This window comes from Leptonychotes weddellii, chromosome 9, assembly GCF_054177405.1.
Source record: "Leptonychotes weddellii isolate Sample4059 chromosome 9, ASM5417740v2, whole genome shotgun sequence".
Lineage (NCBI taxonomy): Eukaryota > Metazoa > Chordata > Mammalia > Carnivora > Phocidae > Leptonychotes > Leptonychotes weddellii.
In genome coordinates, this window is record NC_138377.1 from 24,372,349 (window position 1) to 24,396,202 (window position 23,854).

General features: G+C 56.7%; 1 protein-coding gene across 4 annotated transcripts in view; it reads left to right on the top strand.

The window, feature by feature from the left end:
• Window positions 1-23,854, top strand: part of LTBP2 (latent transforming growth factor beta binding protein 2) — a 103,017-nt gene that overhangs the window by 69,292 nt on the left and 9,871 nt on the right. For 2 of the 4 annotated variants that reach the window (XM_081830243.1, XM_081830241.1), the window contains exons 10-24: window positions 1,762-1,884; window positions 4,946-5,110; window positions 5,370-5,585; window positions 6,685-6,704; window positions 7,830-7,869; window positions 8,615-8,728; window positions 10,854-10,982; window positions 11,642-11,770; window positions 14,995-15,114; window positions 20,118-20,237; window positions 21,322-21,444; window positions 21,676-21,801; window positions 22,246-22,371; window positions 23,138-23,260; window positions 23,364-23,489. In XM_081830243.1, the coding sequence (XP_081686369.1) occupies window positions 1,762-1,884; window positions 4,946-5,110; window positions 5,370-5,585; window positions 6,685-6,704; window positions 7,830-7,869; window positions 8,615-8,728; window positions 10,854-10,982; window positions 11,642-11,770; window positions 14,995-15,114; window positions 20,118-20,237; window positions 21,322-21,444; window positions 21,676-21,801; window positions 22,246-22,371; window positions 23,138-23,260; window positions 23,364-23,489 (1,800 nt within the window). The remainder of the gene's footprint in view (window positions 1-1,761; window positions 1,885-4,945; window positions 5,111-5,369; window positions 5,586-6,684; window positions 6,705-7,829; window positions 7,870-8,614; window positions 8,729-10,853; window positions 10,983-11,641; window positions 11,771-14,994; window positions 15,115-20,117; window positions 20,238-21,321; window positions 21,445-21,675; window positions 21,802-22,245; window positions 22,372-23,137; window positions 23,261-23,363; window positions 23,490-23,854) is intronic. The other 2 variants (XM_081830244.1, XM_081830242.1) reach the window with 2 other exon arrangements.

Here is a 23,854-nt window from a genome sequence, read left to right on the forward strand (position 1 = left end):
CCTGCCCTTTAAACCTCCCCCCTTTCCCATGTCTGTGGCCTTGGTCTCCATATCTGGGAGGGGACCTGCTCACCTCGACACCCGTGTGCCTCACCGTCCTCTCTCTCTCTCTCCATCCTTCTGTCCCGCCACGGGGCAATTTTGAGGTGTTGTTAGGAGCCACATGCTTTGTGCTAGGTGTTAGCCCACAGGGACAGATAACACAGCAGCTGCCCCCGGTGAATACAGATGCTTAAACAATTATACGCCATGGGAGAAGTGCTCTTGCTAGAAAGAAGCTCTGGGTGCCATGGGATCGCATGGTAGGGGCCCCTTCCCAGACTGGGAGGGTAGGAGAAGGCCTTCGGGTGATGGGTGACCAGCTAAACTGGATGCAGGCATTCCAGGCTGAGGGAACAGCACAAACAAAGGAACAGCTGGAGGACAGCCCGCGTATTCACAGGAGACAGCACAGACCTCCAGGGCCCCATCAGAGCTACCTGCTCACCCCCAGGCTTTGGGGAAATGTGGTGGAGAGTACTGGATACATGTGAGGGTTTAGGAGCTCTCTCTAGGAGGTGAATGGGGACCACAGAGGCATGTCAGATTTAGGTATATCACTCTGGCCACAGTCCAGAGGCAAATGGGTCTGTTCTCCTTCCTAGAGCTCAATGGCATTTCCCCAGGCACCTCCCTGCCAATAGGGTGTCCTGCCAAAGAATAGTTGGGCCATCTTTTAGCCCCTTCATTCTTGTGCTTAGTGCCACTTTCTCTGAAGCTTATGGGTGAGCAGGTGACTCTGGTGACAGGGCTGCCATGTCTAATCTCCTGGTCCTGGAGGTGGGGGTGGCCCTTACAAATCTTCCACACTCACCATCATCAAGAAAGGCGCCATCACCAAGACTTCTTGGAGCTTAGACTGTGAGGGTTGGGATTTCCCCTTGGCAGGAAGACGTTTCCAGCATGAAATATTTTTGAGATCACAAAGGAAGTTAATGTCATTCCCTTGTTTGAAGAACAGCATGAGCATCCACTGGTCTTGGAGGATGTGTGTGGCCAGCCCAAGGCCTTCCAGCCTCCTGGAAACATGTCCTCCAAAGCCTCTGCCCCTCAGCGCTTGTCTCCATCCTCCTGCCTCCCGTCCTTGCTGGGTTCCCTCCAGCCTGCAGCTCACTGTGGACATGTTTCCTGGATCTGGGGTCCTGTGGAGATGCTTCAGAGTCCCTCAAGGAAGGCTGAATAGGAGGGACTGGGCAGATGACTCTGTCCACTCCAACCCAAACTGTCCCCCTGTCTGCTCCCCTCGTTTGCATCCCAGCACGCCACTCACTAGCTGAGTGACTTTGGGCAAGTTACTCCTGAACCCTGTTTCCTCACCTATAAAATGAAGCCACGTGGACCTACATGGTAAAATTGTTGGCAAGAATCCGATGAGGTCGCATATGTCAGCCACCTGGCATGGTACCTGGCCCCTGATAGGGACTCAAGCAAGAAACATTAACTCTTAATATTATGATCATTATTACCAGTTAGTAGAATTAAGTGATTTGCAATTTTTATCTTATTCTATTCTCATACCAAGACTATCTGGTAGTTATGAGAAACGAGGAAACTGAGGCACAGAGAGAGAGGGACCACACTTAATAGATGGCAGCTCTCTTATTGTTATCCCTTTTTTTTGGAGAAGGTATTGGAAGATCTCTGCCCGGCCCCTCCCCTCCCTCAGGCCGTGGTGGGGCGGGCGCTCCCTCACCTCCTCCAACCCCTGCCCCCCCCCCGCAGATATCAACGAGTGCCTGACCCTGGATCTGTGCAAGGACTCGGAGTGCGTGAACACCAGGGGCAGCTACCTGTGCACCTGCGGGCCTGGCCTCATGCTGGACCCATCCAGGAGCCGCTGTGTGTGTAAGTGGCAGCAGGGACCAGGGATGGGGGACACTGGGAGGCAAGATAGGATCCTCGGGGTCCACTGGCCAGGCCCCCATCCCCGGGCCCAGGGTCTGTGTCTCAGCCTGGAGCTGGGCCCAGTGTACAAAAACTGATCTGCCCCTCCCTGCTGGAGCGGAGACAGCTGTGACTTCAGTTTGGGTTTTTGCCATGTGTTTGGGGGCTTTGCGGTTTGGGATTTTCTCCTTCTGTTTTTCCTCTCATCTGTTCTGTCCCATCTGTTGCCTCATTTACTTCAGGGAGATGTGTGTTGTCTTTGCTCCGATGTCTGGCTGAGCTGTGGCTGCCTCTTCGAGCCCTGACTTGGGCAGCCTGGTCACTGAACTGCAGATAGGCCTTCCTTAAAGGGCACTGCCTGGCGCCCAGGCCGTCCCGTAAACCTGGGGTCCCTCACGGCTGGGAATGTGTCTGCATCCACGAGTACATACGTGTCCCTGGCCGTGTCAGCACCATGTCTGGGTGTGTGCACACTGTGCGTCTGTGTGTGTGCGTGCGTGTCCCCCCCAGGGCAGCTGTTTCCGGCAGCCTCTGTGGTTTCCCGCTGCAAGAGGCCCAGGCCAGCAGCACCCCCCAGAGAGCAGAGCTGACGCCACGGCCTGGACAGGGCTTTCCTTGGGCAGGGGGGCCTGAGCAGAACTGAATAAAACCAGTCCTGACTGGCATCTGTAAAGCGGCAGCCCAGGTCAGGTTGCCCCCACCCCCCAGCTCAGTAGAGCTCCCCGCGGCTGGCCAGGCCCTCAGTCCACAAACCACCAGGTACTGGGTCTGGGGAGGCCACGGGATGAGCCAGACCGCAGTACCACCCAGGGGGAGCATCCCATGGGAAGGGAAGGGTGAGGAGGGACCCAGTCCATGTCTCCAGGGAGAGGAGACAGGCAGAGGCCAGAGTGGGGAGAACGTGTCAGAGGGCTCTCAGGGAGACTTCATGGTGACAGGGACATGTGGTCAAGGCCTCCAGGGGCATACAGCCCTTCCTTCTCCTCATCCCACCCCCCACTTAAGATTGCTTTCTTAGGCAGACATTTTCAACTCCTGAAGTGACTTTTACTTATTAGTGCCAGAAAAAGACCCTTACTTAATACAGGGAGGCAGAGACGGCCCTTGGGTGTTCTTTATCTTTTTCTCCCTCCCTACTGTTACCCGCTCCAGCTCCCTCTGATGGTTTACCTCCCTGTAGGGGAAAGGGGCAGACACGAAGTTTTTCTTCCCTTCATTTCTGAGCTTTGCCCTCTTCCCCGCCACCTGACCAGAGCTGGTCTACAAGGGCCCCTCTGTGCTGGGGCAGCCTCCTGATACTCTCAGCCAGGTCACCTCCACCCTGGGGCTCAAAAGGACTGAGCCATTTCCTACAGTATCCCAAGGGAAGTGGCTGCTGGAAGCAGAGATACCTGGAGACCCAGGCTCATGGACTGACCAATAATTGATCTCTGTATATAGGACATGACCTTTGACAAGACACTCTTACCTACATCACTGTGAAGAAAGTGTATTAGTTCGGGGGAACCTGGCTGGCTCAGTTGGTGGAGTGTGTGACTCTTGATCTCGGGGTCATGAGTTTGAGCCCCACCTTGGGTGTAGAGATTACTTATTTTTTTAAAGTATATTAGTCAGGATCCTTTGGGTTGCAAATGACAGAAACCCAACTCAAACCACTGTAAGCAAAAATAATTTATTGGTCCACACAACTAGGAAGTCGAGGGGTGGGTGTGCCTCAGGCTTGGTTGGATCCAGGCACACACTGTGTCTTTGGGATGCCTCTTGCTCTGTTTCCTTTGTGTTGATTTCATAATTCCTTCAAAGGTGTCCACCAGACAATCCAGGCCTACATCTCCCAGCCTTGCAAACTCCAATTTAAAAATAGAAAAATAAAAAGTATCTCTTCTGTAATAATCCAGGAAAAGTCCCACAGTTGATTAGTATCACTGGGCCAACTTGGTCAAGTGCCTATCCCTGACCCACTCACTATGACCAGGGGTATGGACTCTTTCAGCTAGGAGATAGGGTCAGCCTCCACTCCACATGGACAGAAAGGGAGACGGGGTGGATCCCCTAGGGAAACCAGGATGTTGTCACCAGAATACAGGGGCATAGATGCCAAGCAGGGAGAAACACAGGTGTCTTCTCCCCATGGCATTATCATCATCCTGATTTTACACATGAAGACGGTAAAGCCCAGGGAGGTCATGTAGCTCCTGGTGGTGCAGGGATTTGAACTTGGCCTGCTGAGTCCTGGGCCTTGACCTGGACTTCCCCAGGGCCACCAGCCCCTTAGCTGTGCGTGTTGTTCTCTCCATGCATCTCTCGTCCCCTCGTCCAGCCTGACAAGGGATTCAGTCGTTCCCATTTGGCATGACCTCTTCGTCCTTCATTGAGATAACATACAAGAGGATGGTCTTCGATGTTCACTGTCAAAGGCCAAAAAAGGGGACAGTGCTGGTGGTATTGTGACCATCTAAACCCAGCGTAGCTCACACTCACAGCAGTCCATAGCATTTTGATTTGCAGATCTAGCCATCCACGCCCATGGGTCCAGCGAGCATTTACTGAGCATCCCCACGCACCAGGCACTGAACAAGGGTGCTGGGCTACAAAGATGGCCAAGACAGGGTCCCTGTCCTCAAAGCTCCCCATTAGGCCTTTGGCTCTCACCTTGTCTTGTCTCCCCAGGGAGACTGTGGCCCTAGAGCACATTGCTCCCCACCCATCCCCAGGCCGATGGCTTTTGTAAATACCTGTAAACTCAGCACCTGGGGACAAGCACATACATCCCCATTTCCTGCCCTCTGGCTCTCCACAGGAGGGTGGGGGTCAAGGGGCCCCTCCAATGGGTAACACAAGAAGATGCCAAAGCCTTCCACGACGGCCATCCCTCCCAACATTCCTCTGAGCATTTCCAGGGCGCGAACCTGCAGATTGAGCCTCGGGCCAGGCCAGCTGGGTGGCCGCCCACTGCCCCCCTCCTGCCCGCACGTCCCCGCGGCTGGCCACCTGCCCACCACACCAATTGTGTCTGTTGCAGCCGACAAGGCCGTCTCCATGCGGCAGGGGCCGTGCTACCGGTCTCTGGGGCCTGGCACCTGCGCCCTGCCTTTGGCCCAGAGCATCACCAAGCAAATCTGCTGCTGCAGCCGAGTGGGCAAAGCTTGGGGCAGCAAGTGTGAGAGATGCCCCCTGCCTGGCACAGGTAAGCATCTGTCCCAGTCTCACCTCCAGCCACCAAGGGGCTTCCTCCAAGCCAGTGACTATTTTCCCCCACCTGGACCTCACCTCAAGCTAGAAGACCCTTAGTCCTTCCTTCCTTCCTGCTCAACTCCTTGCCCCAACCTGGGGCCCTCCTTCCCTCGCTGCCACAAGTGCTTGTCCCCCGAAGGGAGGGAAGGGAGGGCCCGGTTTCCCTCGGGAACTGTGCCTCTCAGCTTGTCCTCTGTCCCGTGACCTTGCAGAGGCCTTCAGGGAGATCTGCCCTGCTGGCCACGGCTACACCTACTCAAGCTCACATATCCGCCTGGCCATGAGGAAGGCCGAGGAGGAGGAACTGGCCAGGCCCTCCAGGGAGCAAGCGCAGAAGAGCTACGGGACCCCGCCGGGGCCAGCGGAGAGGCAGCCGCTCCGGGCCGTCACTGACACCTGGCTAGAGCCCGAGACCGTCCCTGACAAGGGTATCTGGGCTGCGGGAGGTGCTAAGGGGTTCCCCTGCGCCCCCCCCAAAGAGCCCCTGGGTACTTATCCTGGACCCATGGCTTCCCAACTCTGGAGCAGGAGGAGAGGGAGTTTAGAACAGCGGTGTCCAGCCCCAGGAACCCACCACCCGGCGTGCTGGGAAGGCCTCACCTCCTTCCCCTAACATATGGGGTCAAAGGTGCCCACACCCCAAGGGGTGCTGCTGGAGGTGGGAGAGGTCAGCGGCAGCCCCCACCCCAGCTGATCAGGCCTTTGTGCCCCCAGCCCCCAGCCGTGCAGCTTCTGGGCTGGTGCTGGTTGCAGGGACTGAGAGCTGGCAGGGAGACCCTGGGGAGTCCGGCTGCTATAGTTCCCCTCCCTGGCCTTAGAGTCTGAGCACTAACTGCGGCTCCATCACCTTGGGCCCAGGAGGCACAGGCTGCAGAGAGAAGGTTCAGGCACCCCTGGAGGGGGCCCCGGGAACCACACTGAAAGCGCACCCAGGTTCCCGGTAGCCACAGTGCAGGAGGCCAAGGACATATTAAGACCAGGAGAGCTATATGATGGCCAAAATTGCCCCAGGAATCTGGAACAGACAGACAGGGAAGTCAGGACAGAGCCCCAGTAGTCATGGGAACTGGACCCTGGCCAGGCCAGGAGCAGCTCCTCTCTTTCTAGAACTGTTCCCCGGGGCTGTAGCCCAGGGCAGGGGCGGAGTGACCCAACGTGGCTGGGAAGCTTGAGAAGGAGGGGGTGGCAGAGCAAAGAAGAGGGTTACATCCAGGACTGACGGGTGGACTGGCCCCGGGAAAGGGTGGGACTCGTCCCTGAGGCTTTAGAGGAAGGCAAGAGATTTCCTCTCACCAAGGAAGCCACCTTGTAGGCCCTCCAGACCTGGCATTCTGGGGGACCTGTGGTGGCCAGTCCTGGCAGGGCGGGAGGGGCAGAAGCAGGTAATAAGATTCTGCACTCTCTCCACGGCTGACCTCTGGGGACAGGTCAGAAGGTCAGAGACTGAACCAACCCTGGCCATGGGTGGAGGGGAGAGGGCAGTCTGGCTCTCCTCCCCGAGCTCATGCTCTTGTCTTTCCTTCCCAGGAGACTCTCAGGCTGGCCAGGTGAGTGCATCCTCCCAGCAGGGCTGGGCAAGCATGGCAGAGAGGGGGACAGGGTCGCCACTGACGCTGCAGGGGGCTGTCCCCTGAAGGAGGAAAGGGAGACAGATGGATTATGTGTAGAGTGTTACCTGGAGCGATGCTGGAGTGGGAGGGTCCATCCAAAGACCTGGTTTTACCCTAAGGGAAGTGAGAACAGCTCTTGAACAAGTGTTCTCTCATTTGGGGTGCTCTGGGGCCCCCTTCAGAAAGGAAGTAGGAACATGTCTTGTTAGTCCCGGCTCTGCAGGTAAGGTCTAGAACTGGTTCCAGATTAATTCTGGATTCGGCACTTTCTGAGCCTGACTTGCTTATACCTCAAGATCTCTGTGGGTGGCTTGTGGGGAAGTGGAAACAGAGCAGTGGATGGCCTCAAACCACTTCACACCCTTCCCTGGGCCCAGGATTCCCCTGTAAAAAACCGAGTGTCCTCCTAGAAAAACATTCCAGAAGAGTGAACCTGCTTCCTCCCTCACCTGTCTGCCCCTCCCACCCGCAGACCTGACTGGCCCCAAACACCATTTCTCCAGGGAGCTACTTCTCTCCCTGGAGAATCATGTGTTGTCCTCCCAGACCAGAGTTCTCCGTCCGTGTCCTCACAGCCCCCGGTGTGCCCCTGACCCTCCGTCATCCTCTGCCCCTTCTCTCCTCCTGGGTCACCGCCCCTGGCCGGTCGCTGTGGTGAGGGACACCAGGTATGGCCTAGGGTCTCGGCCTCACCACACCGGTCCTGTGACCCTAGGGAGGCTGGTGAACCTTGAGCTTCTGCTGCTTTATCTGGGCTCATGGCACAGAGACGATCGTCAAGCTTTGCTGATGTGACACTGAGCGGGCCCAGCACATCCATCAGCTCACTTAGTCATTACGACCGCCTGTCACAGGCTAGTTGAGCAGATTAGTTAAGACAACAGACATAAAGTGCTGGTACAGTGCCCAGCATGTAGGAAACTCATCAAGAGCTGGAAGGAACGAGAAGGTGAATAAGTGAGGTGGCCGGGAAGCCTGGAGGCAGGGGTGAGTGTGGCAGAAGAAAGCATGTCACGGGGGGCACCAAGGAACCAACAGTGACCTTCTCCTATGTCTGCGCAGGTCACAACCAGTGCTACCCAAGTTCCTGCCTGGGTCCCAGGTGAGTCCCTGCTCCTAGCGGCTCCCAGAAAATAGAAGGGAGGGAAGGAGACGCCATAGAATTTGTACCGTGGGCCGATACATGGGGCTCAGATCAGATGAGGTGGTGGATGGTGTGACATGTGAATGCTTTTTTCGGGGCGCTCTATCCACCTAAAGTGCTGTAAGGTCAGTGAAAGACGCTGAGCTGTTTTGCAAATATTTCCCTAGCCACAGCACCCTCTCTGCATTTCATGGTGCCACTCAACGTATAAAGGAGACCAAAGCAGAAGCGCAGGCTGAAGCAGGGGCCGGTCAGGTCCCCAGAGCCCTTCCCCCGTGGCCCATCTTCCTTTGGGAAAAGGCTGGAGCTCTGCAGATCCCAGCTTGCTGAGGGCCACTGGAGTTAGGGACGGCACTGTCCAGGGGCTCTGTTTCCACCAGGCTAGTTGGCTTTGAACAAGTGGCCATTTCCACAAATCAGTCTCATCCCCCGTGAAACAGAAGCTGAGACTGGATGTGCTCGAGGACCCGTTAGAGCTCTCAGGTTCTCTGAGTCTAGTTGGAACCAGGTTAAGTTTCGGGAGCCTAGGGGGCAGAAGGGCTGACCGACCCTGGGCTCCACCCCTGGTCCCACAGTCCAAAGGGCAGGAGGAGGGAAGGGGCCACTGCCAGGATCTCCGCAGGGAACGCCGTCTGGGGGTGGGAAGGCAGGTGGCCAAGGGGCCGTGGCCCAGCTGCTCTCCCCCCCCATCCCCCACCCCCAGGAGATGCCATGGAAAGACCAACGCCACCACCTCCTGGACAGGGGATTCCGGACAGCCAGGAAGAGGAGCACGTGACTACCCCAGCCGAGGGGCTGGCGGCCCTGGGCCCCTCAGGTACCTGCAGTCAGCCTGGTCAGAGCTGCGGCCTCTCCCACAGAGGCACCGTCTCCAGTGAACCCCCGCTCAGGCTCAGTGCCCTGGCTTCACCTCAGAGGGTGCCCCTCGGGAACCCAGGAGTCCTGTCAGGAGCACCCGTCAAGCGGGGGAGGAGGCAGAGAAGGGAGGTCTTGGGGGCGCCTCTTGCTCGGAGGCTTTCTAGAAGCATCCAGGGGCCCTCTGGAGGAAGGGCAGCGCAAGGAGCCTCCGGGCGCCTGGCTCCTCCAGGCTACTGACCCTGAGTCGGCTGAGTGCCCTGGCAGTGGGCAGCCTCCTGCCCACAGGGACGGCCAGCTTTCGGGAAGGAAAGCGCTTCTGTTCTCAAGGCTGTTTAACTGTCCGGGAGCCCACGCTCCCCCTCTCTGGCCAGCTACAATGGTGAGGGGGTGCGGTGTGGGGGAGATCCCTGGCAAATCCACCTTGCTCTGGAATGTGCCCTCCTCAAAGGCTCATTGTCTGGGGACCTGGTTCAAGAGAAGCAAAGCTGGGGATGCCGCAGCTGCTCCCTGCGCACGTGTGTCCTCGCGTGTGTGGCCCTCACGTGTGCCCTCTCTGGGGGCTGGCTGACCTCTTCACCTCAGACTCAGCTCACCTCAGGGGAGAGGCGTAGCTCTGGATTTCTTCTGGCAAAGAGAGAGCCCATGCAGCCCGGTGGAACAGTCCAGAGAGTGTGGGGTGGAGGAGGGGGTTGGCCCTCCCAGGCCTGAACCCGGGTATCCTGCTGCCCTTTCCCACGCCCTCTCTCCTCTGTGCTCAGGGAGGGGGCTTGTCCCCCTGGTAAGAGGAGCTGGGTTAAGGGGCTCCGCTGGGGATTCTCTGACAAGAAAAATGGGTCTGGAGGCAGGGACAGGAGTGAGGGGCAGGAGGAAGAGCCCAGGCTCAGCAGCAGCTCTCAGCTATGTGGGGGGACAGAATCCCCCCTCAGTCACCACCCACAGCTTAATCCCTCTTCTCCCCTGCCTTCCCCCAACCTCATCCCTCTGGGAGGATATTTAGAACCAGGCAGGGGGTCCCCATAAATCCCCTGGGCTGACACAAACTTGGAGCCAGGACAGGGACAGGGTAGCCTTGCAAACAGGCCAGGGCACATTCAATTCAGTCCAATTTAGGGAACGCCTTGAGGCCCTGCTGTGGACCAACACAGACTTCGTCCACTCCCTTGGGTCTCTGGGGTTACCTCAGTGCTGTGGGGCAGGGCGGGGGAGCCCTGGGCGTGTGGGCTTATGTCAAAGGCCTCAGGGCAGACACAAGGCTGCAAGCGCTTCTCACTCCCGTATTCAATCAGCACACCCTAAGCACCAGGCACTTGTCTAGTGTTAAGGACACAGTTCAAAAAAGTAGCCTCTATGAGGCCTCAGTGCTGAGTCCAGGCAAGTCAAACTGTTCCTGAATTCAGCATGTCTCCCCACTTTTTACCCCATAACCACCACCCAGGGCAGTCCCTGTTTGAATTATTTCAACAGGTTTCTAAGAGCCCCCTGTGCCTTCCTGCCCAGTCCATCAGCCATCTGCTGACTTTCTGAGCAAGATGGCATGGCAAGATGAGGGGTCTTTCTGAGATAGCTCTGATCATACCCCACCTTGCATGACCCCCTTTCTCATAGACCTGTCTCAACATGGCATTCAAGGCCCTGCTCAGTTGGCCCCAGCCCACCTCTCCTCTCTCCCTCTGGCAGGTGTCCCCCAATATCCTACTTACCAGCTCTATCTGTCTAGGGGAAAGGGAGGGCAGCTCTGGGGACTGTGGGTGAGAGCCATGCCCTTATTCAGGGAGAGGGCAGCCCGGAGGCCTCAGCAGGAGAGGCCCTTTGCTGGGACACGAGTTAGTGGAGCCCACTGAGTCTTGGTTAACTCCATCCTGGGACTCGGGGTCCTTGGAGGGGTGCCATGGGGTTTTATACAAGACCATGCTACACATGGATATGGGAGGGTCCAGCCAAGAATGGAGTGAGGCTTCTGTGGGTCCTCTGAGGCCCCTGTGCCCTGCCCTGCACACTCTCCCCATCCCACTCCACTGCCGCGCTCCACTGCCTTCGTCTGTCCTCACCCCACCGTAACCTCTGCTTTGCTCTGTCTCCCACAGACATTGACAGATGTGCCGCCGGAACCACCAACATCTGTGGGCCTGGAACGTGCGTGAACCTCCCAGATGGGTACAAATGCATCTGCAGCCCCGGCTACCAGCTGCACCCCAGCCAGGCCTACTGCACGGGTATGCACAGGGCATCCTGGGCTCACTCAGCAGCTGGAGACAGAGTCAAGTGTCCAGGCAGCTGAAGGTCCAAGTGGGGCTCTGTGGTTGATGAGTTGAAGAAGACTACTAGCCCCGTGGACAAAGCCAACCTTAACCTTGGGGGACAAGTCTCTGGGAGCACCATCCGATGAGTCTCCAGGACTCCGGGAGAGTGGGAAGCCACCCTAGGGCCCCCTGACTAGTGCCTGGAGCCCTCAGCTCTGAGATCAGCCCACCCCTCCAACTAGCCATCTTGCTGCCGACAGAGCAGACCAAGGCCTACCCTAGTTGGAAATGTCTCCACTGATTTCCACCCCCCGCCAAGAGCTTGACACAAGAGAGAAACATCCACTGTGCCTTGAAGGAAAGGAAGTGATCAGGGGGCCACTGGGGGAGGGGGACATGGGTCAGGGAGGAAGTGCTGGGCCGCTGCCCCAGGCCCTTGGTGCCTGAGTGGGCCCTATGGGCAGATGTCGTGACCCCAGCCTTAGAGATTTTTCATTTCCCTGGCCTCTTCCTCCCACATCCCCTCCTTGACCCATAGCACCATTCCCTGTCCAGCTCCTAGCATGGGCAGGTTGCTGACAGGTGCCCAAAGAAAGTCCACCTGACCTCCCTCCCCACCTTCCTCTACTCAGACGACAACGAGTGTCTGAGGGACCCCTGCGCGGGAAGAGGGCGCTGCGTCAACCAAGTGGGTTCCTACTCCTGCTTCTGCTACCCTGGCTACATGCTGGCCACCTCGGGGACCACACAGGAATGCCAAGGTAAGTGAGCCTGCCTGCATCCCTGGGATGGGCTCAGGACCCCCTAGAGAGTGTTGAGGTGGAAGAGGATCCAAGCATTCACAGCACCCAGCCACTGCACTGCAGTGTGTGGAGCACAGGGGCTGTGAGAACAGAGACTCAGGGCTCTGACCTGGACCTGAGTGGAAGCCGACCCCCACACTGAGACCAGACCGGAAGAAGAGGTTCAAACATGAAAGCAGCATTCACCAAGGCTCCAAGGAGGTGTGGCTGGAGCTGAGTGTGTGAGGGGGCCAGGGGACATGGCTGGAGATGAGGACTAAAAGCCTAGTCCCCAGATTCTGTGTGACTAGGAGCTGCTTTCATTTTGGGTAAGGAGGGCGGCACGTGAGGACGCTGGCTGGGACTCCTGGCAGACAGGGGAGCAGGAGTGCCTTTGCAAGAGGGTCCCCAGCAGCTCAGAGAGCCTGCAGTCTTTGCACTTCCCTGGGAAGGCCTGTGTTCGTTGCCCCTGCACAGGGCCCTGGGCAAAGCGGCTTCCCACACAAACCCTTTAATATCCAGCATTTGCACCGAGATACACAGCCTCCGCATACATTTTTATGAATGAGCTCACAGAGGATATGACGCAGCACTTTCCAAGCAGTGCCTTACGATGCATAACGCAGCTGGAGCGCTCACCGCTGCTCTTGAGGCTCTCGTGGCTGGTTCTGGCCGGGGCAGCCCAGCACTCATGCACAGTCCCCTCCTGGAGGCCAGGAAGCTGGGCATCCTCTCATTACCAGAGTCCCCCAGGTCCTAATCCCCTAAAGATCTGGTCTGCAGAGACCAAGGCCATGCAGGTCCCCTCACCTGATATGGGGGAAAGGGGAATAGAGGAGAATAACCAGCTAACTTAATGGGGTGGGGGGAGGGATTCACACCAAGCATTAAACCACCGACATGCCAGGTACCATGTAAGCTCCGGGATCCTGCAGTGAGTAAGGTGTGTGCGCCTGGTGCTGTGGGATCCAGGTGAGGATGCAGGCAGGTTTCGCTGTCGGAGTGTTAGAGCTGGGGCCGAGTAGTGCCAGGCACATTTCACGAGCACTTCCGTATGCTGGCACTGTCCTAAGCCCTTAATCATATGAAGCTCATCATCCCACCCCCAGGCGGTAGAAAGCCTTACCCCATTTTATAATTAAGTAAACTGAGGCTCAGAGAGGTGAAGTGTAATACCAGGGGACCTCATACCTAGTTGCAGCAGAGCTAGAAACAGAATGAAAGTCATTCTGGCCCCAAAGCATGGTTTGCTTCCCACATGCTCCCTTACACGCACGGTGAGGGAATGCAGAAAGCAGAGAGTATTCCAGGGAAAGGGAACCATTTCTCCAGAGAGCAGAGTGGTGAACAAGTCTGGCAGGCTCTGGGAATAATGATAAATCCAGTGTGACTGGAGCGTGGGGCCTGAGGAGGAAGTGGCGGAAGCCGAGGCCAGTTTGTGAAGCCTTGAGTGCCAGGCTGAAGTGTTTGGACACCATCCTGCAGGCAGTGAGCTGCCAGGAGAGGTCTGTAAGCAGAGGGTGGCGAGAGCACTCAGCTGGCTTTCAGGGACCTGACTCAGCAGCGCTGCTCAGAGCAGCCTGGGGGTCGTGAAGGAAGAGGCTGGGGGCAGGGGGCTTCTCTGAGCTTCGTCCCATGGGCAGGTGTTGCAGGTCAGAGGCCCAGCCTGGGGCACCTGCCGGGAACAAGCAGTGGGAGTCTCTGCCGGCCCCAGCAGCTGGGGAGGGAGCCCCAGGTCAGCCGCCAGTGCGTCTCCCAGCGGGGCTCAGCTGCCACTCAATGGGACCTTGCTCAGGATAACATCCACTTTCTACATTTTGCCAGTCTTATAAAGCAGTATCTCATTATTTAATTGTGTAGGAGTTATTTCATTAATTTGTATAATTAATATAAATTATGACCATTCCTGGAATTAAAATTAATATTAGTATAAATAACAGATCAATATAAATTATTTGAATATTAGATCTATTTTTAAAATATTTACTTTACTAATAAGTATGAGCATCTCTTCGTACTTTAGCCACTGGGTTTCCTTATCTGAAAATTGCTTGTTCCTATTTTTTTCTCAGTTTTCCAGCGGTTGCTGGTTTTTCTTATGGCTCCTTGGGAGTTCCTTATATATTCCAGATACTTGCCTGGGTTTAGGTATTGCAACTCTCTCACTTCATCCTCTGCCCACTAACCTTATCCACATGTCCTTCTTTTAACAGAAATCCTTGATTCTGACGTATTGAAATTCACCTTTTTGCCTTATTTTTTATGCTTTTGGGGCTTTAGTTAAGAAATTCTTCCCCACCCCTAAATTACAAAGATATCCTTCTACACTTTCTTTCATTGAAGTTATCTCATTTAATCGGCACAGTTACCCGGTGAAGAGTTTAAACCAGTGCCAGGGGGTGGGGGGCAAAGGTAAATCCTCCATTGATATGATGTGGGGGCAAGGGATGGGGCGTGGCCAGAGCAACCTTGAGTTGATCAAATGAACCCGTCCTTGAAATGGGGGTAGGACTCTGCTGACCATTGAGGCGAAGAAAGATACCCCACGTGGAGACGTCTGTGTGAACAAAGGTTTGGTGGCTGGACTGGTGGGGATCAGCAAACACAGCCAGGCTGGGGCCAGGTGGCAGAGGCCTTGTGAGCCAGGCTGAAACAGCAGGGAACCCTAGTAGCGTTTTAGGCAAGGGAGTGGCATGACCCGGGTCGGGCTTTTGAGCCACTGTGGGGCACCAGGACGCTTTGGGACAATGGCATAAACCGCTTCAGTAGATTGCAGCTGCCTGAGATGCTCTTTCTCTGGCTGCTTAATCCCTAACTTTTAGGAAGTCCCTTAAGAACTCTAGGAGCAGAACTCTGGAGGAGGTATTGGGCTCAGGAAGGGGATTTTATTGGCCTCCTCAGATCATGCCATCTGGACGGCCATCTGACCTCAAGACCAGCCCTTTGCCTCAGGGTGAGGAGACAGATTTGAGGGTCCCCAAGGCCCCCCAAAGTAGTGTCCCCGGGGAGAAAGGAACTCAGGGGTTTGCAGAGGCCTGAGCTAGATCAGCCTCAGACCTGGCCTGGGAGCCCCCACCAATCATGGCTGCAGCAAGGATGCCTTTCCCACTGGGGCCTCAGCATGGTGTCCTTGTCCTCTGAAGAGATGCCCCAGGCCTCCCTGCAGGGCTGGCCCAACTCAGGACTTTTCTGTGTGTTCACAGACATAGACGAGTGTGAGCAGCCAGGGGTGTGCCGCGGGGGACGATGCACCAACACGGAGGGCTCGTACCACTGCCAGTGTGACCAGGGCTACATCATGGTCAGGAAGGGACACTGTCAAGGTGAGAAATGAGATGAGGGAGGGCAGCCAGCCACCCCACCACCTCTTGGTCCCTCCCCGGGGCGCTGTCTGCCCCCACCTCACCTTCCAGCTTGTCTCCGACTGGGCCCGTTGATGCTGAGCTCACTCCTGTGGACAGAGACCTGTCTGGGAATTCATGAGGCCTTCCATCCCCTCAGCGATATTTTGGTGTCCTGTCTGCCCCCCAAAGCAGGGGAGCACAACCAATGTTATATACGTGAGACCCCGGAACATCCCTCTATACAACCCTTCCCCTTGCCTTGAGTTCTACCGCTCTCCTATATGACAGAGGAGAAGTTGGTCTCTCTGGGAGGAGCTTGGGGTGCAGCCCTGGCCTACTTGCTAAAGCTTGTTAGGCTATGAGCTCCTCGGGGCTGGACCCTATCCTTAGATGACTCATGTGCAGACACCTGAGAAATGTCCTGCATTGGACAAATGCTAGCAAATGCTAGCTGAATGAGTAAATGAGTAAAGAATGAATGCGCGAGCCCCGATCGTTGCTCCATTTCCCAGGCCCTGCCAAAAGGCGGCCGTGACATTGCCAAGTGGTCTCCTCACAGGCTGGCTGGAGGCCGCTATCATGCCAGCTCCTGGCAGCTCTGCGGCCACCCCCTCCTTGCCAGGCTGGGGTGTCAAATGCTTGCAAGAGGCCTGCGTTATGTGCTAAGACTGGCCGAGATAGGAATGAAGGGGGGTAAAGCAAGGCTCTCTCTGGAAAGAAATCCTGCCCTTGACCCAAGTTTAGGACTAGCCGCCTGCCAGCCTCCAGGTTCTTCCAGGCTGGGACTTGCCCTGGTTTCACAGGGTCCTGGAGGTAAATACCTTACGAAGGGACAGTGCCCCTTTCCAATGCCATTACCAAGGAAGCCAAGTCTGGAGTCCTAGAAGGTCTTAGCAAAGGGGAGAGGTGGCTGGGGGTGGAGGACAGACAGCTCTCTATCTGCATTCCCCGGGGGTCACCTTCTCCTCTCAATGCCTCCCTCTTGGAGTTCTCCCTTTAATACCCTGGCCTACGCACAATCAAAGCCAAAATGCACTCTCTTTGTCCTCATGGCATGATGGAGTCAGAAAGCCCGGCATTTTCCAGGAGAATGGAGAGTGAGGGAGTTAGCTTTTGCTGGGTGTATTCTACGTGCCAGGAGCTGTGCGAGGACTTGATAGATTACCTCGTTTAAGCATGACAACATGACAAATTTGACATTAGACTTTATTTAAAAAAAAAAAAAAAAGCAAAACTAAAGGAGATGAACCAAGAAAATACCAGGACATTAAAAAGACCAGATTTATACTAACCAGTCCATGTTACAGGCACAGGCTCTGGTAGAGACGGGCCTGGGATTGGCTCTTGTCTTAACATCTGAAAATGCAAACCGTAATGCCCATCTCAGAGGCCCTTGTGAGGACCAAATAAGCCAATACATATGACAAGACCTGCAGTGCACAGGGGGTGGCATTTCTATGTGAGGACCCCATTCTTTTTTACCTCTAGACTCCCCCCATGCTCCAGTCCATGACTCTGGATCGTCCCCTTCCCTCCCGGAGGAAAAGTTCCAGACGCGCCCCTCGGCTGGGAGGTCAGGGTGGGTTTCTGGCCCCGGGCAGACACTCAGGCTGCTGAAAGACAGCCTGGTGTAGCCTGCAAACTCCTCCAAGGTTTCCATCAGGAACCACAAACCCAGCCATCACCCCGGGAGCCTGGTCAATTTCCTCTCCCTCTTTCTTCTCGCTCCAACTGAGAAACCACTCTCTCCATTTCAACTCAAAGTCTCTGGTGGAAGGCCCAAATGTTCTGGACAGTGGCCCATCCAAAGTCTCAGTGGCATTTCTGTCATACCAAGACTCTGGGTTCCCATGGAAAGGGGTTAGACCCCTTGCAGACTGCCAGGCCTTTCCTGTGCCCCAACCACATCCAAATTCTCCCGAGCTTCTGGCCCCGGAGCGCCCTCCCACTCCCACCCCGTGCTCTCACAAGGAGCCGAAATGGGGACCCTTACATTTCCCCATGCAAAGGCTCCAGGATCTTCCCAGGGTGCAGAGCTGGTTGGCAAGCTGGCTCCGGGGCGCCTGTTTCCCTGGGTCTCCTGGGGTCTCTTCAGCAACCTCACAGCAAGAGGGTATGAAGTTTTAGTCCCATGGCCTCATTCTTTGGTGAGCAACATATGTTGAGGGCCACCTGTGTCCCAGCCACGGGCTAGGAAAATACAGCGATAAGTAAGACAGATAGCTCCTGCCCCCGGTTACCAAGGCCTACCAAAATATATGGTAATCTTAGATTAAAATTCAAATCCTATGGGATGTCTGGGTGGCTCAGTCGTTAAGCGTCTGCCTTCAGCTCAGGTCATGATCCCAGGGTCCTGGGATCGAGTCCCGCATCGGGCTCCCTGCTCGGCGGGGAGCCTGCTTCTCCCTTTCCCTCTGCCTGCCCTGCTCTCTCTCTCTGTCAAATAAATAAATAAAAACCTTTTAAAAAAATAAAATAAAATAAAATTCAAATCCTAGACTAATATTGCAGAACAATCTGGCTCCAGTCCACATACCAGGTTGGTAGAACAGCCTCAGGAAAGCTAGTGACATCAGAATCTGTGCCCTTAACACAGACCGGTGAGAAGTGGAGTCTACTTCATCTGGAATCTTTATCTGGCTCCTTTCGAAGGGCGTGGCAGATGGCTCTGACATCCACTCCCATCTGGGAGAGCCTTCCCTCTCCCACATGCTGACCGACCTCTCGCATGCAGTAATCGCCGGCGGGGCTCTGGTCTGAGGAAGGAAGCCAGCAGTGGGGTGCCAGGACAGACTAGGTTATGCTGCATTAATGAGCAACCCCAACCTTCATGACTTAGAACGCAGCAAGTTTATATCTGACCAATGCCACGTGTCCATCGTGGGTCAGCTGAGGATCGTGCCCCACATTTCCTGACTCTAGAACTCGCCGAAAGGAATAGCCAGTGTCTTGAATGTGGCCAGTCTCCATGGAAGAAAGGAAGAGCACTCTTCAGAGTGGTTCACGATTATGCTTTGGTCCATAAATGACACACTTCATAGCTCATGAGCCAGCACTAAGGCCCTGATCCCACCCAACCACAAAGAACCAGGGGGCACAAGCCCACCCTGGCCCAGCAAGGGGAGAGCTGGAATACTTAGTGAACACCATCAGTACCACGAGTCTCCTAATGCCCAGCGTAAGACACTTTGTGCACCACCTCCACGAATGTGCCCAGAACGATTGGGGCAGGCCAGACATCAGGGCTCTTTGCTCCTGCTAAATCTAATCTCCTTCCTACACTGCCTGATCCCTGCAGGAGAGATCCAAAGACTTCATTTTTCTCAGAGTAGTCCTAGAAAAGGGTCCTCACCTCTGCCTCTTTATCTCCTGAAGCAGGGATTACTTATCATTCCCAATGGCTTTGCCCATCTTCCTCCTGTACCTCAGCCAAGGCCCCGAGGCCATGGTGTTGGCTGCTCTCTCCTGGACGGCCAAAGTCAGTGGTCCTAGACCCTTCAATCCCCCTCCTCTGTCTCATTCTCTCCATCTCTGTCTTTACAGAAACCCTTAGAATAGGTTAGCCTAGTGCCACCACAGCCCACCCAAGGGCTCTTGGCTACCCTCTTTGTAGAGATGAGCCTTATCTCAGTGTCCCCAAGATTGCCTAGGGGTTCTGGGTATCTCCTTGCAGATACCCGCCTGAACAACCACCTGCCCTGTGTATATCTTCCTCTTCTGGACCCTTGGGGTGAAATTTTGGCCTTGAGAGGGTCCCGGTTCCCTGGGACAGAGGGCTTTGATGTGGCCTGACTTCTGCAGAACAAACAACCTCAAGGGAGACTCATTTTCACTCTTCACTTCAGGGCCCGTGTCCTGTTCTGTGACAACAGCTGCTGGCTTTCGTCCCTTTGCGGAAAGTCTGTGTTCTGACCCTTGGCCCTGCCTCCTGCATTCCCTCCATGGGTGCTAAGTAGGTCTTCCTCTTGGGCAGGAGGGCTCCTGAATCTGCATAAGCCGGTGGACTTCCTCCAGGAGAGTGACAATTACCCTTTTAGGAAGAATAAATCCTCTTGTTTCCTCTGGAGCTCAGTCAATCTGTCACAAATAGGGACTGGGAGCCTCAACACTGAGCCCGAGGCACATCACGTCCTCCTGCAGTCCCAACCCGGAGTTCAAGCCCTGCGCTGTGACCTCCCTAACTCAGAGCAAGTCCCCTGTGTGCCCTGAGTGATGGACTTCCGGATATGCCAGGTGGCACCAGGAAGAAGTCTCTGGGAGCAAGACCTCTGTCCTCTTCCTTGCTGTCCTTCTCCCAGGACTGGCTGCTCCTCTCCCTCCTCGGGTCCCCTCTTCCCCTGTTTGTCTGATTGGTGCCCAGGCTCACCCTTTCTGACTCTCTTCTGGACCTCACCAGAGTGAGTGCTGGGAGCCCTACATGGTTCTCAGCTGGAACAAAAGTCTCTCCAGCCAAGAAGCCTTGCCAGCCTCCACCCGTGACTCCGCATCGGCCTCAGGGCTGGTTTTCCCGAGATTGGAGGGTCATCCTCAGTCCCCCTCTCCTGCTGCAGGAAAGCCTATTTTGCCTCCATTGCCCAGCTGGTGATCCGTTCTGGGGCCTCGGGGAAAAGCGTGCGCCATCCCGGTTATGTAGAAGAACAGGATTCACCCAGGCAGCTCTGAAGGCCCTTCCCAGCGGTCCAGTTCACAAAGCAGAGCTCTCCCACCCTCCCAGGGCTGATGGTGACCATGGCCTCTTGCCCCACCCAGGGAGCCTCCCTTTCTAAAGTTCTTCTATCTCTCTCTTTTGTCCGGGACAGTGGGTGGGAGGTGGAGCTGGAAACACTGGACGGCACTCACTTTTTCCTAGTTTCCGTCTGGACAGAACCTGGCATCCCTCCCTCTCCCCGACCAAGGGCAGGGTCAAGGATTGGCTTCCTCACAGAACTACCCCTGTGCTGTGGCTCCCAGGGATCACCAAGGGAGGGGATGTTATTTTGCAGATATCGACGAATGCCGTCACCCTGGCACCTGCCCCGACGGGAGATGCGTCAACTCCCCCGGATCCTACACTTGCCTTGCCTGTGAGGAGGGCTACCAGGGCCAGAGCGGGAGCTGTGTAGGTGAGGGCCGCTCGCCAAGGCACTGAGAGGGCTGTGTGGCCTTGGGACCTCCGGTTGAGCCCACACACAGGGAGGGAAAGAGACGGGCAGAGGGAAGTGGCGTGGAGGCCACTGTCCTCCCTGACCTGGCTGGGTTCCCACATGACGTTGGCCATGAGATGGGTGTGCTTGGGTGACTGCTGCTCTGCCCTCTGAATCGGCTTGGGCGGGGGCCCCTTTGGCTCCTTGGCCATGTCCATCCCGGAGCTACAGCCCAAGGTCCCAGAAGCTTTTGTGGCCGGATCCTGCTGGGTAGAGTGAGTTGCCAAGAATCTTAGGAAGAGGCTAACTCTGGTGGTGTGCGCTCGCAGCCAAGTCCTGCTGTGGTTCCCGGGCAGGAGGGGCCTTCGGCATCTCTACAGCAATGTCTAAACAGCAACACCTCACCAACAGGGGTGCTCTTCTCCCCCCAGAGGGGGCTGCATGTCAGCCATAGAAGGAATGTTCTTTCCCCTCAGTCCCTGCAGGAAGAAGGGCCCAGGGTTCAGAATGCCGGGAGGGACTGAATTGTGAATAGATGCTTTGAGGCTCTGGGGAGGGCAGGCATTTCCCAGGCCCTTGAGACTGCCACTCAACCACCCAGGCATAGACTGGCCTCTCTCTGCATTGCCCACTCATGTACTGAAGCTGGTTGTTGGGCTGGGAACATGGAATCATACCAGTTTGGCTGGCCAGTAGGAGGCCAGAAAGGTTTAGATCTACTGTACGGTAAGTCAAGGGTCTAGGACATGTCATTCCGGGTGTCCTCAGATGGGCCAAACCAGCCCCAAGGCTGGGAGACCTGGCTCCCTTTTCTAGGACATATGCGGAGTGCTACGTGTTACTAGATAGAGCTGCAGTGGGCTCAGGCGGGAAGGGCACCCTGCCCTTCCTAGGTAGGGGGGGTGGCCAGGAGCAGGAACGACCTCAGCGCCTTCCCAGGGTGGCCTATGCCCCCTCTGAGTGCTGATTCCCTGGCCTCATCATTAAGATGCCCTAAGCCTGACAATGGGGACTGCACGAAGGACAGGAGGCCCGCCCGCCATCTTGGACTTCTCTCCCACAGATATAAATGAGTGTCTGACCTCCGGGGTCTGCGCCCATGGAAAGTGCATCAACCTGGAGGGCTCCTTTAAATGCTCTTGTGAGCAGGGCTACAAGGTCACCTCAGATGAGAAGGGCTGCCAAGGTACAGAGATGCTAAAGCACCTTCCTCTGCAGGCAAATTGGCCTGCAGCTCCTTCCCTCTGCACACTCACTCCTAATCCAGCCCTGCGCGCGCATCCCTAACCATGCTGACCCAGCCACACATCCTGCCAAGACCCATCCCTCGCCTTACCCCTGCCGACCTGTCAGTCTCCGGCTGTCCTGCCACGTCTGTCCTGCAGAGCCCCACACAGAACTCACTGGCCTGTTTCAGATGTCGATGAGTGTGCCAGCCGGGCCTCGTGCCCCACGGGCCTGTGCCTCAACACGGAGGGCTCCTTCAGCTGCTCGGCCTGCGAGAGTGGCTACTGGGTGAACGAGGATGGCACTGCCTGTGAAGGTGACCCCGGGGAGCAGCTGGCGGAGGGGGACCAAGGATATAGGCCTTCTTACCTCCCAAAGATTCCTCTGTTCATCCCCCAGCTTTGGGCTGCTGCTGAGGGTCTCCAGGCTAGACTAGAGGACCCTAGAAATAGACTTGGCCCCAAGGAGAGCGTCTGTTGTCATCATCCCCAAGTTTGGAGGTGAGGACAGGAGGGAAAAAAGGGAGTCACAGAGACAAGAGGGAAGCTGACGGCAGAGCTGCCCCCAGAGCATTCTGAGGAAAGGGGGACCAGGGTTGCCCCACAGAAGGCCCACAGCCAGGGCCTGCCTCTCCCCAGGGGCCCGGAGAAAGGCCTACAAGCTCAGAGAGGGAGGCCAGAGGTGTGGGGAGCTTCCTGCCTGGCCGGGTAGAGGGAGCCCTCCCGGGCCCCCCAGGTGACTGGCTGGCCGTCTGCCACAGACCTAGATGAGTGCGCCTTCCCGGGAGTGTGCCCCTCAGGAGTCTGCACCAACACGGCCGGCTCCTTCTCCTGCAGGGACTGCGAGGCGGGCTACCGGCCCAGCACCCTGGGCCACACCTGTGAAGGTGAGAGCCCCCTTCCCCCCGCCACCATGAGGAAGGGGAGCACCGATGGGGTGCCGGAGACTAACCCACCACCCTTAGAGAAGGGAGTGACCAGACACAGCAGGGACTGCTTCCGGGCCAGGGGCCGCTCTGTCCACCTTGGATGGCATCTGAAGGACACCTATCCTCACCCGTCCCTCAACAGGGGTTGGAAAGACGGCTGCCAGTCTGGGTCTAGGGGCCAGTGAGCCACCGGATCGCAAGCTGCAGGGGAGTTTGTTCCACACGCAGCCTCCTGGGTTCTTTGTCAGGGTGGGAGCTGGGAGCAGATTTTGGATAACATCGGCCTGTCCCAGGCAATCCGTAGACCTACTTCAAGAACGTAGTTTCTGTGACCTTCTCCGGTTCTCGGCATCTGTTTCCTTCATTGGTTTCTCATTTGTTTTCCCATCGCTTCTCCGTAAAATCTGAGCTGTCTCAGCCACGGTAAGGGCAGTGGGTTTGGCCACCCTAGGCCAGGGCTTCGGGGAGAGGCTGAGTGTCCCCAAGGGCACCGTGTGGGCAGCTGGAGAAGGCCAGCTGGGCTTCTCCAGGCAGAAGTGGAAGGAGCTGCAGTCACGCTGCTCCCGGAGGCCCCCTCCCCAGCTGTGCCGCTTTACAAGGGGATGACGCCCCTCCGGGTCCGGACTCCGCAGGCAGGGCACAGACCCTCTGGAGACCTCCCCGTTGCCTCCTGTCCCTGGGAGGTGCCGCCACAGGCTGCCTTGCTCCCCGTGTGACCCTGTAGATGTGGATGAGTGTGAAGACTTCCGGAGCAGCTGCCGGGGAGGCGAGTGCAAGAACACGGCTGGCTCCTACCAGTGCCTGTGCGCCCCGGGCTTCCAGCTGACCAATGGCACCGTGTGTGAGGGTGAGTGGCTCCGCATGCCCATCGGGGACTGTGGGCCATGAGTGGGGGTCGGGGGAGGTGGCAACACGCCTGGGAGACACCACTGCCTGCCTTCTCCTTGCAGACGTGGACGAGTGTGTGGGAGAGGAGTACTGCGCACCCCGTGGCGAGTGCCTCAACAGCCACGGGTCCTTCTTCTGTCTCTGTGCACCAGGCTTCGCCAGCGCAGAGGGGGGCACCAGCTGCCAGGGTGAGAAGCCAGCTGGGCCATGTCCACTTGCCAGCAGCAGGGGCTGCCGGAGGCTATGTCTAGACTGAAATACGGTGCTCCCAGCCCCACCCAGGGAGGGGAGATGGGAGGCTGAGCGATGACAGGGAGCCAGGTGTCAGGAAGGCACTCAGAGTCTTTCAACAGGGCCTCTCCGCCATGTCTACGACAGACAGGCGCCCTCTGAACCCTTTGGGTGTCATCCTTCTGCCCTTGATAGTGCCTCAGTTCCAGGGCTCCTCCCCGCAGCCTGGCCTCTGGCTTCCAGCTCAGGACACTTCCTCAGATCTTCTAGCCCCAAGCCCCTCTCCGGCTGTCCTCTGGGCTGCTTCGGGCCCCCGGGCCCT